General features: G+C 51.1%; 1 protein-coding gene across 1 annotated transcript in view; it reads left to right on the forward strand.

Moving 5' to 3' along the window:
• TNRC6A (trinucleotide repeat containing adaptor 6A) overlaps window positions 1-16661 on the forward strand; it is a 48960-nt gene that overhangs the window by 22387 nt on the left and 9912 nt on the right. Inside the window, 12 exon segments of the mRNA XM_026704061.2 lie at window positions 3166-3519; window positions 3949-5573; window positions 5575-6493; window positions 7359-7526; window positions 7961-8142; window positions 9450-9530; window positions 9714-9765; window positions 11010-11152; window positions 12870-13016; window positions 14200-14334; window positions 15924-16043; window positions 16136-16219. Of these exon segments, the coding sequence (XP_026559846.2) occupies window positions 3166-3519; window positions 3949-5573; window positions 5575-6493; window positions 7359-7526; window positions 7961-8142; window positions 9450-9530; window positions 9714-9765; window positions 11010-11152; window positions 12870-13016; window positions 14200-14334; window positions 15924-16043; window positions 16136-16219 (4010 nt within the window).

A 16661-nucleotide genomic window follows, 5' to 3' on the forward strand; every position in this document is an offset into this window, starting at 1 on the left:
ATGGGGAAATACAGTATTGAAAGTTAGGACTAGATGCTCCTAAAAAATTCCTGCTTGTATTGAAATTGGACACCTGCAAAGGGTTCCGTTATGACCAATACATCTGATCCTTCAAGCATCCAAGTGAAATCAGTCAAGAGAGTAAGCAGGTTAATAATCCTTTGAAGTTGTCACTGAAGCCTAATCTGCCCTGAAAGAAGTGCTCTCCCAAGTTTTGGCGGCTAGCCCATTGTTTCACGTTGGCAGCAACGTTATGAATGCTTGCAGATATTCCGCTTCTGGGATGAAGATCCCATTAAGGGAAACATTTTTCTCTTTTTCCAGATTTTAACAGATAAAAATGGAGGCTTTCTAAAGTCAAAGCAAACTGAAAAGCAGAAGATGTAGGCTTTCTTGATAGTGTCCATTCCCAGATATTGTGTTGGGGAGGACATTCTCACACTGATAACACGCCTTTGTTCTCTGTGAGAAAAAAAAAAGCTGAACTTCCCGGCGGCTCTCTTGGTCTGCAAGCTTCTGGTTTCCTGTTTCAGAAAAAGAGTCTGACCAAGCTAAAGTAATACTGTTCCTCCTGCATCAAGTGTTGGTGTTGCTATTGGGGTTTTTAAAATGTTTATCACTCTGCCCCCTCCCCCACCAATCTGCAACTCCAGGCCCCAAACATAATCCTCCTTCCTCCCATTTTCCCCACAATAACAATAACCCTGTGAGGTGACTAGAATTCACAGTCTCCTGGTTTTTATAGACCAGCACCTCAACCAAACTGTTGCAATATATATTAATGCAACACTCCCCAATCTTTCTGGCTGCACAGACTGGTCCCACACACGTGCAAATGAAGCTTCCACAAGCTCACCTACCACTTGCCAAGCCCATTTTCCATATTAATACATAGCCATTAATATATGTGGATTTGTTCCCCAACACGGGGGTCTCCAACCTTGGCAGCTTTAAGGCTTCAACTCTCAGAGCTGGCTGAGGAATTCTGGGACTTGAAGTCCACAAGTCTTAAAGTTGCCACGGTTGGAGACCCCTGCACAAACAGGCGAAGCACCATTTCCAGAGCCCCTAGTTGATGGTCAAGATCCTTACATGTAATCCTCTACCTAAGACCATAATTGGGACCAGGATTTTGGTTATAAGTCATTGCAGACATAAAGTTGATGCACCACATGACCAGACTCATTGTTGTTTTTTTACAATAGTTGTTAAGCAAATCTCGCCATCAAAAATCTGAATCCGCTCTCCCAAATAGTGTTCCTTTTGCCAGAAACCAGCAAAAAAAAAGTTGCAAGTTACAGTTGCAAGACCACAGGACACTGCAGCCTAAAAGTGAGCCAGTTTTCAGATGCCCATCATGTGTGACTTGCAGGGGGTAGATGTTTTGCTCTGGCCGGAAATGCTTTACAGGCCACCAAGCCCCCTTTTCCAGGCTGTTGTTGTGACTTCAGCCAATTATTAAAGGGTCATGGGATCTTCGATGCCACAGGCCTGGCAGAATTACTCTGAAGGAATCTGGTGGACCTTTTTTTGATTCACAGGTTTTAAAGGCACAAGTTTCACGAGTTGAAAAAGATGCTATCAGATTCCTGCTTTTTTTTACCCCCCTACTACTACAGACTTGCACAGCTCTACTCTTCCCTGTGGAATTATTCTGAGTAGAAGCAAACCATTAGCTGGAAGAGTATAGTGCAAGTGATTAAATACCCCTTTCTGTGTTTGGAAAGGATTAACTCAATAAACCTGCAAAGCTTAAGGCATAGCTTTTTAATTTTCTCTTGTCAGTAAACAGCAGAACAGTTCCTCACTGTCAGTGTTGTTCTGTCTCGGCTGGCCCTTAGCTACCCCTCCTTGCTCCAGAATAGTAGCATTTGAATATGCTGCTTGCTTACCACTGATAAATAGATTAAAGCGATAATAGATTTAAAGAGATTGATCCATGTAAAATATGATTGGGAAATAAATCATTAAACTAATTGCAGTGCAATTTGACTCATTGACTACTCTGTTTTCTCCAGGCATTCTTGCCTCTGAATTCTGCCGGAGATAAAAATGGCGCATTCTCAGCCGTTCAAAAGCATTAGCCATTTTCTCCCTATGGCTCTTAGGGCTACATAATTTTTCTTCAGTCTTCATACACGCGACTCCTTTGATTTCTCCTGCCCTCTTCCTTCAGTCTCCTCTCCTCTTTCCACTTGTCTCTCCTCAAAACCAAGAGCATTTACAATTTGAACCCAGAGAAGTGAGTCGGGGGCAGCTAGAGTTGACCTGCTCCGCCACTTCCTCAAGGGCGCCTTGCCTTCCTTTCCATGTTCCCTTCAAAGGTGAAATATTAGCGTAGGGCCCGATTCCTGCCTATTCCCTTTCTCACCCCACCGAAAGGGAGAGCAGGAATTGGTGCCATTGCACTGCACCTGGTCTTCTGAATGGCTCTAAAGACTGCTCACCCTTGATGGGGTACCAGGATGTATCTTCAGCTTGGAGACAGCGCTTGTAAGCTCCTGTTCCTCCTTCATTTGGTTCATTCCTGAGAGGTCACAGTTCGTTCCTAAAGTGATGGTTCTGCCCCAAGAACCTCCAGGCAATTTCCATGAGCAAGGCCAGGGCCCGTAGCAGCCTTCTGCCTTCCGAGTGGACCTGAACATTCCTGGTGCACCTTTTGCCAGGAATGTCTGCTCTGGTAGTGCAGAGAAAACTTGGAGCTGTTGGCCAAAGCTTCACCAGCCCAATGAAGGACTGCTTTTTTTTGGCGGGAAGTTTCTGAGTAATGTTTCTTTGTACCCTGAATGAGGTGCATGTCGATGCGTTGGGTGAGCTTGGCAATTTTTAACATTTCTTAACTTGTATTTCCGGGAGTCATGCTATTATATTTGTTTTGGTATTGGGGCATTCATAAATATGTTGAATAGATTACAGAGACCAATTTTCAAATTAGCTGGTCAAGAGGTTTCATGCGCGGCAACAGTAGAATATCGTCTCCTATCACAGTGGAATTTGTTTTGGAAATGCTGAATTCTTTGCAATCAGAGTGGCCCGTAAGGCTCAGTTGATGGACTCGTTCACCTTAAATGCTTCGTGTATTTTTGTTTTTTTAAAGAGATCGTCTTCACAATAATTTACTAAATACATTCTCCCTTCCTCTCCTCTTCTCTTTGCGGGGGACAGTGTTAGAACCCCCAAAGCCTGGTACAAGCCAGCCACTCCCTGCTTCAGCCCCTCCTCCCACCTCTATAGTCACCGGCAGTGTTAGTGGCAACAATAATGCCAAACGGGCTGTGGGCAACAATCCGCAAGCGCAGCAGCCGTCTTCACCACGCTACCCGCCTCGAGAAGTGCCGCCACGGTTCCGGCACCAGGAGCAGAAGCAACTCTTGAAGCGAGGACAGCCCCTGCCGGGGATTGCAGCCAACCTGAGGGCGCCATCAAAACTGCTGAACAGCCAGGCGGGCGAGAGCACCGGGAGCTGCGAGCAGCCGGTCTCTGACAGCCAAGGCCAGAGCAGCAGCCAGAAGCAGCCAGGTGAGAGGGAGCGAAGCTTCCATCGGGGCCCGGGAACGTCAGCGTCAAGGAGGGTGGCTGGGCAGTGAGGTTGCGCACACACAGAGCTTGGTTGTTCAGTAAAAGGCTCTGGTAATTCTCTTGCCTCTCGCGAGGAAATAGGGTGGATCTACTGCAGGACCTCCCGGTCCACTTTGGCCCTGATGACATGTTTCCAAGGGGTTTCAATAGCCAGGCAGCCAGGTTGTCCTGGTCATTGGCTCTTGTTAATTGTCTTTGCTTGGTTTGTTCAGAATAGAACAGACGTTGGGGCTTTCTTCTTCGTCTTCTGGGACGCTGATCCAGAAAAATGGTTTTCTTTCAACCTTCCCGGGTGCAGGGTTTTTTTTTTGTGTTTGTTTTTTTTTGCACAAGTGCTTTGTTTTTAGTAACGCTTTCTGTTTTTCTCAGATCTGAACCACAGCACACTTGGATCCCATTATGAGAATGCTCACTGGGAAAGGATCTTTTCCAGTAGTGACTCCAGCACAAACTGGGACAAAACTGTTGTAGGCGGCTCAGAGAAGGAGGTATGGCCCTCGACCACCGGCAGTGACTTGGAGCTGGCTTCAGAATGTATGGATGCTGATTCTGCCTCCAGTTCCGGGTCAGAGAGGAACATTATTATGGCCTCGTGGGGCCCAAGCAGCGACGTCAGCCCCCTGCAAAACGGCATCGGACATGGCAATCAGGCCAAGCTGGTCAGCAGTAGCAACAGCAATAATGTGAGCGGCGGAAGCATTAGCGGGGCGTGGGGCGCGTCTCTGGGCGCCCTGATGAGCCCCTGTCCCCTTTCAGCAGATGCTTCCAACGGTCTCCCTGAAAGTAGCCACAGCAGAGCGAATGCTTGGGGCGCCCCCAGTTCATCCAGTGAAGAATTGAATCCCAGCACTTTGACCTCCAATGGCCACGGTAGCGCCTGGCCAGTCTTGGAGAGCAGCGGGCCTGCCCTGAAAGGGTCGCGAGGAAGCGGCAGCTGCGGCACAGGTGCCGTTCAGATGGTGAACAATCAGAGCACGAACTCTAGCCTTGCCAGCTCCTGGGGCAGCCTCCAGGAAAACTGTGATTCCCAACTCCACGGTACAAGGAAACTTTCACGAAGTGGGCAGCCTCAGCACCCAAACCACGACGTGAATGGACCAAATAAGAACTCTACTAACTTTATGACCTCTAGTTTACCAAACCCAGCTGGTTCCATGCAGACGACTGAACCGGTTAGTAATGCAGGGCCCGGGACCTGGGGCAGGAGCGCCAAAAGCAATCGGCCTCAACCCTCCCCCTCCCCAGTCACAAACGGCACTTCCATTTCGCACCTGAGCAATGGTGACCCAAAACACGGTGGGGCTCCTGGTACGCGGTGGGGTACCTATGGCCCCGGTTACTCCCTAGAGACCCGTTCCGACTCAAATAGCCAAGCTAACAATGACACTGTGAATGCAACGCCAATGCAGCCCGGGCTGAGTAGGACCGGCAGCTCAGCCGGGGAAATAAGTGAGGATCAGCGGACAGGGGCGTGCGAGGTGGCAGGCGTGGGCAGTAGCCAGAATGGCACCTGGGGGCCTAGAAGCGGAATGGGCCACGGAGGAGGCCGCAGAGGCTCAGTCCAGAATGCCAACTTAGGCGACGGGGAATGGAACAAACTCCCAGGAGGCCACTCCACTGAAGCCAACAGTGGCAATGGGAAGACGTTTACCAGTGAATGGAAATCTGCCGAGGGGGAGAAGCCGGACCCCCAGTGCTGCGCAGCGCCCCAGGCCCCAGAGCAGAACGGTGGGTGGGCCAAGGCCAGCTCTGGAGCCGGTGATGGCAATCTGGAGGTCGCCGAGGAGCGCTCCTCCACAGAAGGGACAAGCCACGAAAGGAGGAAAGTAGACCAGCAGGCACTGCTTCAAAGCATAGTGAACCGGACGGACCTGGATCCCCGTGTCCTCTCCAATTCTGGCTGGGGGCAAACCCCGATAAAACAAAACACCGCCTGGGATACAGAGGTGGCCCCAAAGGGCGGAAAGAAAGCTGACAATGGGACAGAGGCCTGGGGGGGGTTGCGTGGCCCATGGCTGCAGTCCAGGGGGGGCTCCGGAGAGGCCCCACCTCCACGGGCCCAGCCCTTCCCCCGCGACCGGCTGGGGCGAGCCCAAGCCTGCGGGCAGGTGGGGAGATTCCAGAGGCCCCAGCAGCCAAGGAGGCTGGGAAGAGGGCGCCGCTCCCGCCGTGGCCAAGAGCAGCCAGTCGTGGGTGACGGGCCAGGAGCTCCGGGCTCCGTCCCTGACCTGGAACGACCCAGAGAAGCTCAAGCAGGGATGGGGAGAAGGGCCCAAAGCGAGCCCCAGCTGGGCTGTTCCGGCCGGCGACGGCTGGGGGGAGAACATGAGGAACAATCACTGGGGAGAGTTGAAGAAGTCGAGCTCCGGCAGCAGTGACAGCGACAGGTCCACCTCCTGCTGGAAAGAGCCGGCTCGGCCGAACTCGGGGCGCTGGGCTGGGGGCAACGGCAACGGCGGCACCAAGCCGTGCAGCGCTTCCGGGTGGGAGGAGACCCCCAAGCCGAATCGCTCCCAGGGCTGGGGGGAGCCTTCCAAGCCCTCCGGGTCCCCAGACTGGAACAAGCAGCAGGAGGCCGGGTGCTGGGGGGGCCCGTCAGCGACGGCTGCTGCCGCCGCCGCCGCCAGCAAACCATCGGGTATGGGTTGGTTGGGGAGACCCATGCCGGCCCCGGTCAAAGAAGAAGAGCCCACCGGGTGGGAGGAGCCCTCCCCGGAGTCCATTCGCCGTAAGATTGAGATTGACGACGGAACCTCTACGTGGGGCGACCCGAGCAAATACAACTACAAAAACGTGAACATGTGGAACAAGAACACCCCGAACCTGGTGGGGCGACCAGACGTGCAGGCGCATCAGCCGGGGTTGCCCTCGGGTTCCTCCGCCGGCACGGAGAGCGGGGCCAGCGGTAGCTCTGGTAAGTCTTCGGCTGCTCCTTCTCTCTCCTTTCCTAGGCAACTTGTAGGTTGCCCGAGAGTTGGGTGACAGGGTGGGCTGCTCTCAGGGTAGTTTGAGACCCCCGTAATGTAGGGTGGGCAACCAGAGGCTCCCGGGGCATTTATATCACCCCCAAGTGGCAAAGACCCCATCCCAGAGTGGGCCAGGTCAGGTATTTGAACCCCTGGGCAGAGGGCTGGGGCCAATGGGCTCGCTAAGCCCCGCCTGACTTCAGGCACTGTAGCACCCCAGGAGGAAAACCCCAGAAGCGTTCGGTCTGTTCTCCTAGGGTCGGTGCTGGAGGATTCGTTTGTATCCCACCTTCATTATGGAGAATATATCCAGCAGATTTGCTATTTGTATTAAAGTATGCTTCCCCCTTGAGAACACAAAATAATGTTGCAAGTCAGACTCAACTCCTTCCGGAGATATTAAAGACTTGGAATCTTCTGGGCCGGAGAGTCAAAACAGGAGGCACTTGACAGGAGGTCCTCTTTTTTTTTGTCCACAAAATTCTTGGATTTTTGCAAAAGGGAGATGGATAGGTTCAATCTTTAGTTGGTCTTCAAGGCCGAGCAAGCAGGGAAGAGAGTTGGCTCTTGGCCTGCGTTTGCCAGAATCCTTTATTTCTGAAGATAAGAGTATCACATACAGCATTTTCCTTTCCTATCGGAAGGATTTCTTCAACATGGGAGTGACCTGATCTCATTGTAAAAAAAAATGGGCTAAAACTTTAATTTGCTTTGCACTGCTTCTCTCTCTCTCTCTCTCTCTTTCTCTTTTTCAAATAACTCAGCTGTGTTCTAAGGCCCGGCCATGCTAATAAGTTGGATTTGTTTTGAAAGGTTGGGGAGAACCTCCTGCTGCACCTGCTACAGTAGATAATGGCACATCAGCCTGGGGAAAACCTGTGGACACTGGTCCGAGTTGGGGAGAGCCGGTCAACGACGCCACCGATGCCAGGGTTGGCTGGGGAAAAGTTTCTGGCGGTCAACAGGCATCTAATAAAGCAGGTATGGAGGTTTGTGGGGAGAAATGAGGCCTGTGAGCCTCTGGGCGGATTTATCGGACTGACAGTAAAGCAGAATATCCCCTGAGTGTTGCGGTAGCCTAGAGCTAGCGCTCTCGCCTCACAATCAGGAAGCTGTGAGTTCGATCCCAGGTGGAGGCACCTGGGGCATGATGGGAATATATCTGCTGAACGAAACCCGCGTTGGAGACAGGAAGGGCATCCGGCCATTAAAACACTTCTAGCTCCATTCAGTTGTCCAGACTTCCACCCCTCAAGGAATCATGGGGTTAAAAGAAGATAGTGATGATACGAGCCACAGGCCCTGTGAGCTGGCACTGGGTGCGAGCTCTTCCTCTCCTGGTGGTTTGTGGGACAGAGCAGCCTAATCGGAGCAGGGGGGTAAGCTTAAGAGCCGGCTGATTTTATCTCCCCCAGGACCTAAGTCTATGCAAGTTCCCGATGGCTGGTGTGGGGGCGATATGCCTTTGACGGGAAACCATCCGGCCAGCTGGGAGGAAGAGGAGGATGTGGAGATAGGCGTGTGGAACAGCAACTCGGTGCAAGATGCCGGTGCGCCTTTGCACTGGCCCCCATGCTCAAAGAAGATGCCTTCTAAGGTAAATACGCCAGGAGGAAGGAAGGTCGTGTTTATGGCCACGAAAAACTGGGGGGAGAGGAGAGTATGGACTTCGATCTTTCTTCGTCCGGTAGAAATAGATGATTTTGCACTATGATAAGAAAACGGGTAATAAGGGATTGTGAGAGAGTGTGGCCCCTAGTCCGGGGGTCTTCAAACTTGACCGCTTTAAGACTTGCGGACTTCACCTCCAAGAATTCCTCCTCCTCCAGTCATGTTAGCTCAGGAATTTTGGAAACCCACAAGTCTTGCCAGCTTTGAAGAACTTTGGCTGGTCTGTTGTTCCTGCCAGCTGGTTGTCTCCTTATGAGGAAGGTTCTGATTGAATTCCCTGGGCCAGCTGATGACCTGGCACTTCTTGCACCCAAATCTGCCTTCCCGTTTAGCCACGATGCTAAGCTACCGATCGCCTTTTGCCTTGACAGATCAGGATGAGGAGAGTGGGGGTAGCCTTTGGCTACTGGGGATGAGTTGGTCTTTCTGGCCTCCCTCTGGCTGCCCTGGAGTCCCTCTAGGTCTCCCAACTCCCCGAGACAAGAAAAAGGGAAGGACAAATAAAGCCCCAAGGCCTCTTTTTGGGATGTGTAACTGTTCTGACCCAAACCCTTTTCCAATAACACAAACACGAACTAAAGGGAACAGAAACCTTTTAATGATTCTTACAAATCTCTGGTTAAAAGGCTGCCGCAAACTAATTAACTTTGATAAGCACGAGCCCCGCCAAAACTGCGAGGTTGCCAAGAATAACAGATAAGAAATATTTCACAACACCAGAGTCTTCAAATACCAACTAAGATACTTCAATGTCCACGAGGCTCGAGTTTCAAAACATCTTTGCTTCCTGCAAGGAACGTCTGATTCACGGCTGGCTTTTATCTTCTTGAAGGAGAGGCCATTATCTTGCAGCCTTACTCCCGAGTTGCCTGTGCTGCTGCAGCTGCTCTTTCCTCCGAGAAATCCTTTGTGCACGCGCACTTGGCACAGGCTCCTCGGGAACCTCCTCATTGCTGCTGCCAGCCCCCACAATCTCCGAAGGCAGCAGTCCACTCCCTAATGCTCCTGGCCCCTCATCTGAGTCCTCGCTCTCCTCAACCATCCGCACCTGCTGCCGGCTAACCACAATAGTAACTTAACCCTCACCTTCCCTCTTTCATTGGGCCGAGCTAAAAGAGTCATTCGAAGCTTAAGCGGCAGTCTGTTTTTTTTGCACAGACACATTCTTGTAACCATGTCTGTAGCTTTAGCATTACCTGCTGTTTTGATTCTGGGCTTTTCTTTTGTTTTTAGGGAACAATGAAAAGTGGAAATAAGCAAGACGAAATGTGGATAAATCCCTTTGTGAAGCAGTTTGCCAATCTTGGCTTCCCTGTAAGTACAGCAGGAACGCACAACCCTGGAATGAATGCACTGCTGCCCAATCAGCTCCCTGTAGGCCTTTGGGTCTCATGCTGCTTTGCTTGAAGACCAAAACCTCCCCCTCGAGAAATGCGGGGAGGGGGGAGCTGCATGCCGATCGTGTCTTGATCAAGCGAATTTCATTCTTTCCTTCAGAGGGACTTGCCAGAAGAAATGATGCAGAGCAATAAGACAGAGCTATCTGGAGGTAAGACCAGCATCAAGGTTAGACTGGAAATGAAAAGCCCCCAATGCCTGTGGATTGCCTTAGGCTAAACTCTAGTGTGCAGGATTCTGATCCAGAGCGCAACTGGGGAGGGGGCTGTGGCTGGACCGGCAGTTCCTTGCAAGGAGCTGCTGGGCTCAGGAAGAGTGGCGCAGTGGTTAGAGTGCAGTCCTGCGGGGTCGTTCTGCTGACTGCCGGCGGCCTGCAGTTTGACAGTCCAAATCTCATCGGGATCAAGGTTGACTCCGCCTTCTGTCCTTCCGAGGCGGGTAAAACGAGGACCCAGATGGTTGGGGGGTAAGAGGCTGACTCTGTAAACCGCTTAGAGGGGGCTGTGAAGCATTATAAAGCGGTATGTAAGTCTTACTGCTCTTAACTTCTGAACTCAAAGGAAGCAGAGAGAGGATGGCTCCAGCAAGGCAGCCTTGCCCACTTCAGATCTAAACACTGCCCACCTCTGCACCTTAGTGACAATGTCACCACGACCACCCAGAGTCTAAAGGTGTCGGGGGAGGAGGAGCAAAACACCTTTTAACTTGTAGTGCTTCCCACCCTCCCTTGATGAGAAATACGTTTCCTGCTCTTGTGTGGAGTTCCAGAAAGCCTTGGGCGTAGTTTTGGTACCTGGGAGTATTTTGAAGCCCTTCTTCTTCTTCTTCTTCTTCTTCTTCTTCTTCTTCTTCTTCTTCTTCTTCTTCTTCTTCTTCTTCTTCTTCTTCTTCTTCTTCTTCTTCTTCTTCTTCTTCTTCTTCTTCTTCTTCTTCTTCTTCTTCTTCTTCTTCTTCTTCTTCTTCTTCTTCTTCTTCTTCTTCTTCTTCTTCTTCTTCTTCTTCTTCTTCTTCTTCTTCTTCTTCTTCTTCTTCTTCTTCTTCTTCTTCTTCTTCTTCTTCTTCTTCTTCTTCTTCTTCTTCTTCTTCTTCTTCTTCTTCTTCTTCTTCTTCTTCTTCTTCTTCTTCTTCTTCTTCTTCTTCTTCTTCTTCTTCTTCTTCTTCTTCTTCTTCTTCTTCTTCTTCTTCTTCCTCTTCCTCTTCTTCCTCTTCTTCCTCCTCCTCCTCCTCCTCCTCCTCCTCCTCCTCCTCCTCCTCCTCCTCCTCCTCCTCCTCCTCCTCTTCTTCTTCTTCTTCTTCTTCTTCCTCCTCCTCCTCCTCCTCCTCCTCCTCCTCCTCCTCCTCCTTCCTCCTCCCTCCTCCTCCTTCTTCTCCTCCCTCCTCTTCCTCTTCCTCCAGGAATCTTGCCTGACAAGCGGATGGAGCTGGAGAAGCATAATCTGAATGTTGGCGAAGGCAGCCGGGCGATTGGAAAAAATCCTGGCTCCCGTCCCCAGATTTCCAAAGAGTCTTCCATGGACAGAAGTCCTTATTTCGATAAGGTGAGGCTTTTGGGGAGGAAGAGTTCAAAGGGGGTGGGGGGAGGGACACACCATGGCTGCTTGTGACCTCAGGCCCTCAACCCTTCCTTGGGTTGGGGACCCCTGGGGGGGACCCCCAGGGTGGGCTGCTGAAGAGAAGGGAGCCATCCTGGTGGAGAGGGGGGTTGTCCGCCTCCCTCCCTCCTCCTTGCCTCTCCTCTTTCAAGGCCAGGAGCTCATCCGCTGCTTTCCGGGAGGAGCAGCCTGGGGCTGTGCACCGAATGTACAGGCAGTCCTTGACTTACAACAGTTCACACTTCATGGCCGTTCAAAGTTACGACCACATTGAAAAAAAGCGACTTTTTCACACTTGTGACCGTTGCAGCATCCCTCTGGTCACGTGATTTATATTTGGTTGCTTGGCAGCCGACTTAACATTTATGACGGCTGCAGCGTCCTGGGGTCACGAGATCCCCTGTTGCGACAAGCAAAGTCAACGGGGAAGCCAGATTCACTCAACGACCGGGGTTACTAATTTTAACAACTGCAGTGGTTCACATAAACAAACGTGGCAAGGAAAGTCATCAAATGGGGCGAAGCCGACTTGACAAATTTCTCACTTAGCAACCTAAATTCTGGGCTCTGTTGTGGTCGTAAGTCGAGGACCACCTGTATTGCAACCCAAAACCCAAACCAAAAAAAACAGCAAGTTCTGCCAGACTTCCAAGTAGGCTGCATATGATGACCCAAAGGGGCGTGGCACAAAAGCAACGAAGTCCACAAAAGTAGATAAAGTCCCTTTAATTCCTCCAACTTGGACCCCAATGTCCAGTTATCCTCGGCTGGAGAAAAAAACTCCCAAAAACAATTTTCAAAAGGAAGAAATTCCATCCGACCCCAAAGTACATATAAATTATAAATAAAAACCAACACAAACCACGCTACAGCAATTAATGAGACAGGGCAGGAGAAGGAATTGCAGATTTCAAAAGATAACAAAACACAGTGGGGAGGATGCCACAACCCAGATAAAGACGTGACAAACAAAGATAATTCACGCTTTGCTTCCAGAAAAGTGCTGTGCGCAAATGCTCTCTTTATCCTGTTTTCCCAGCTGCAACTAATGAAGGGAATCAAGGCCTTTTTCTCCCCCGTAACCCATGTTGCTCCCTTCTCCGTTCCTCCCTGCGTGCCCTAGGATGAAGAGGGGGGTGGCCCAGGGTCTTCCTGTGAATGCCCAACTGGACTGGGCCCTTCCCCCGTTTCCTCCACAGCCACCGGAGCCCCACTCCCAGTCCCTGTCAGCTGCTTGACCTCTCCCTCGAAATCCGATTCCGACAGGGCCACGACACTGCAGTTCAACAGAAGGAGGCCCCCAAACTTTCTGGTGGCTCCAAATTTCGGCTGGAAGAAATCCGGGGGGGAGGGGGGGGGTCTTGGAAGTAGAGCAATGAGACTTTTCTGCGGAAATCAGAGTCTCTGGGCAGCTTTGCGCCTTGCTTCGCCTGGCCCGAAATGCGCCCCAGAGCCGATTAGGGCGCGGATCGTCAGCAGCTTCCCTGCTCCCTCCTGTCCCTTTCAGGGAGGGCTGGCATGGAGGGGAAATTTGGGTCTGTTTTGTTACTTGATTCAGAGAACCACCTTGGCTCGGCCCTGTGGTGACACTAACCTCTCTTCCGTTTTCTGCACCTGTTCCGGCCTCTTCTCTCCCGCTGCTGCTCGGCTCGGGCTCCTCCAGGACGGCCTGGTAGCAGACGATTCCCCCAACATGCAGTTCATGCCCAGTCAGAACGGGAAGTTCCCCCCTTCCAACAGTGCACTACCTAACCACGTCTTCGGCTCCCTAGCGGGGCTGAACGTGCAAAGCTTGAATTCTGTTAGACAGGTAAGGCGGGCAGCCTCCTTTTCCCGGGATGTCCAGCGAGGTTTAGGGGGAGGTCCGCGGTCCTTAAACAGGACCCCCGATCCGTGGAACTACCAGCCCGTGGCCTTTCGCCCCTGTGCTCCCCCCGCTTTTCTGGGCGAGATTTCCGATGTTGCTTAGAGAATTCCTTCTTTCTTTCACTCTTTGCCTTCCGTCCCTTCCTCAGTCTTGGATTTGTCTTCCCCTCGCTGGCATTTACTTTTCATCCCTCGCTTCCTTCAGCCTTTGGGCCTCCACTGGCTAAGCTATAAGCTACTCCCAGATTGGGCAGGCACCAGCCAACCGGGCTTCTCTTTGGTGCCTGCTTTCATGTCAATTTGGGACCTGATTGTACTCTGATTTCGGCAGCCTCTTTGAAAAGTTTGAGGAAAGGATGTGAAATTTATCCTTTTCAGAAGGGAGGTTTGAAGGAAGGAAAGGATAGGGAAGGGAAGGGAAGGGAAGGGAAGGGAAAGGGAAAGAAAGGGAAAGGGAAAGAAAGAGAAAGAAAGAAAGAAAGAAAGAAAGAAAGAAAGAAAGAAAGAAAGAAAGAAAGAAAGAAAGAAAGAAAAAGAGAAAGAGAAAGAAAGAAAAAGAAAGAAAGAAAGAAAGAAAGAAAAGAAAGAAAGAAAGAAAGAAAGAAGCCTCTCTGTTTGGGGCTTGGCCATTGCTTGCAGTTGCCACAACCATGGTTTGAAAGGAGCAGAGACCAACCAGCATTGTTGGGAATCCAGAAGATCACGGTTCTGGTCTTTCTGAAGAAGCTCCCTTCGACTGGTGGTTACCTCACCTCAGTTGGCACCGTTATTCCCGGGTGAGGGCAGGGGAGGCTGCTGGGCAGCCTTGCGGGAAAGGTGCGGTAGACAGGCTTGGTCATGATGCCCCAGTGCGTAGGGCTTCGTGTGGAAGTCTGAGGAGGGGACGGTTGTCCCCGCGAACAAAGCCCTGGGCTTCCCAACTCCCTTGTTGAGAAAGAGCCTTTCGCTTAAGAAAGCAAGCACTGTCCGGCTGGCTCTAGTCGCCGGATGTATTTGTGAGTAGCACTTGGGGGGGAACCTCTACAGGCATCACAGGTAGAGCAGGTCTGGGAGGGGAATTGGGGTTTATGCCCCTACCTGTCTCGGGTGGCGGCGCAGCATCTCACCTGTCACCTGTCCCTCTGCAGAACGGCAATCCGAGTCCCTTTGGAAATCTCACAGCACAAGCCCGGACGATGCAGCCATCTCCAGCACAGCCTCCCCTTCACTCCTCTCAGACCAACCCCCGTGCTCAAGTGCCTCCTCCATTACTCTCCCCTCAGGTGAGGCTCCACTCGAGGGCTTGTGGCCAGGTACAGGGATGAGGCGGTGGCAATTTGGGGGGGGGGAGGAAAGGGGTTCTCCTTTTCTTCTCCGTAAGGCAGTCTGAGAGAGGCAGCCGCCTTAGCAGGCTGTGAAATGCTAGCAAAGGCCATCCAGCTTGGTTTCTGCCAAGCATTTGTCATACCCTGCGGTATTCTGATTAGCAAGCTCATTATCTGTAGACTGGCAGGCACGACAATGAAATCGGCGTAGAGCTGGTTCCAAAATCACGTTCAGAGATTACGCGATCTATTGAGTTCTGTAAAGTTGGGTTCTGGGCGCTTTGCTGGTAATGACCTGGACGGGTGATGGGAATGCTTACCAAATTTTAGATAAAGCAAGGTTGAAGCAACTTAAGGCCTTAGACAATCAAAACAAAATTTAAAAAGTCTCAAAAGGTTTGATAAGAACCTTCTTCTTTGACTAAGAAAACCTAAATTTAACAGGGAGACGCAAATATTTTTTATAACTAAAAGAAATAAAATGAACAAGTGTAGGATAAAAAAATACCTTTTTTAAATAGTATTTGTGGGGGGGGGGGAAACCTGTGTAATATTAGTTGACTACAAGCTGAATTTGGGTGAGCAGATTTATATGGCTGCTGAAAAGGCAATTTTAGGCTACGTCAACATATCTGTGGTTTGCTAGTTGTGGAAATTCATCCTTCCATTTCATGATGTATTGATTAGATCCTTTCTCGGGTATCGTGTCCAAGTCTGGCTGGTATCATTGTTAAAAGGATTCAGATAAACTGGATCAGGAAAAGGCAGTGAAGTTGACCAGCGGACTAAGAAGGGGAGTCCTCAAAGAGGGAGCAGAGGAATATAGGTTGCCTTCAAGTTAAGTCAGCAATTGAGATGGAATTTCCGTTATTAAATAATATGGTTGAAAGTGAAACCACATCACTTAGCAGCGGCAATCGCTGCAGTCCCAGTTGCCGTCGTTAACTGAATCCCACATTCATTAGTTAAGACAACCTCTTACCAACTTCCCCCAGCCAAGTCAGCTGGGCAGAGGGTCAAGGAATGAGGGGTGTGAGTGGTTGGAGCAAGTGGAGAGGGGCTGGGGAGAGGGTACGGGTCAGAGAGGTGTAGCCAGTGACTTGCAGCCTTCTCTGCCAGCTTCCCCATTGACTTCCAATAGTCGTAGATGACGGGGCACCTGTAGAACTTTTCAAGTGGCTAATAAAATGAAGTGTGTTCTCTCCCACCCAGGAGCGCAGGAGACAGACTAATAAATGTCCACTCCCAGAAGGCGGATTTCACTTGATAGAAAAGCCCCCCTAACAGCGAAAGCCATTCAGCTTTCGATGCCTTTAAGGGGAGACTAGATAGGCATTTGGGGGATTCTTCAAAGTCCTCTGTGGAGAAGGGTGAGAAACCAAAGCAAAAGACACAGATCTGCAACAGCATACCTGCAGCTGTATTCCCACGTGCCTCAAGTTCATTTGCTCTAAAACATTCTGTCCCAAAGAGATTCAACAACTTCAAAGCGTCCGATGCTTTGTCCCTCGCCCGCTGCTCCACAGCCTGCCCTTTTCGCCCTTTAGGTTCCAGTATCATTGCTGAAGTATGCACCAAACACCGGGGGCCTCAGCTCACTCTTTGGCCCACAACAAGTAGCCATGTTGAACCAACTTTCCCAGTTGAACCAACTCTCCCAGTTACAGGTAAGAGGACGCCCGCCCGTCTTCTCCCCACCCATGGGATTAGGGTTCTGAATGAGCAGGTGTCCTCACGCTGACCTCTTTTGCAACCTTAGCGATTGCTGGCCCAGCAGAGGAAAATGCAGGGTCAGAGGAACACGCCTGCCAGTGGCCGCCAGGAGCAGCAGCAGCAGCAGCAGGTGAGCAAAGCTTTTATCCTCGGAGTGAGGTGGCCTAAAGAGTCTGGGTGTCCAACCTTGGCAACTTTAAGACTTGCAGACTTCAACTCCCAGAATTCCTCAGCCAGCAAAGCAAAGCAAAGCAAAGCTGGCTGAGGAATTCTGGGAGTTGAAGTCCACAAGTCTTAAAGTTGCCAAGGTTGGACACCGCTGGCTTAAAGAGTCTGGGTGGCCGTTGGAAATGCCTTAGCCCAGGGGTGAGTTGGAGGCCCAGAGACGCCTCCCCATGGAACCAGGCGCCTTGCTCTCTGGATGCCGCACCGTTGAAGGGACACCCGTGTCCTGCTCTGTCCCTTTCCTCCTTCCCAGAGCTTTGAACGGGAAGAGAGCGGACAGCCGTTTGTCTGAGATGGTGTAGGATTTCCTGCTGGAGTGGGGGGTGGTGGTGGTGGACTAGAAGACC

Source organism: Pseudonaja textilis, chromosome 14, assembly GCF_049901715.1.
Source record: "Pseudonaja textilis isolate UNSWEBS1 chromosome 14, rPseTex1.2, whole genome shotgun sequence".
In the NCBI taxonomy this organism is placed as follows: Eukaryota; Metazoa; Chordata; class Lepidosauria; order Squamata; family Elapidae; genus Pseudonaja; species Pseudonaja textilis.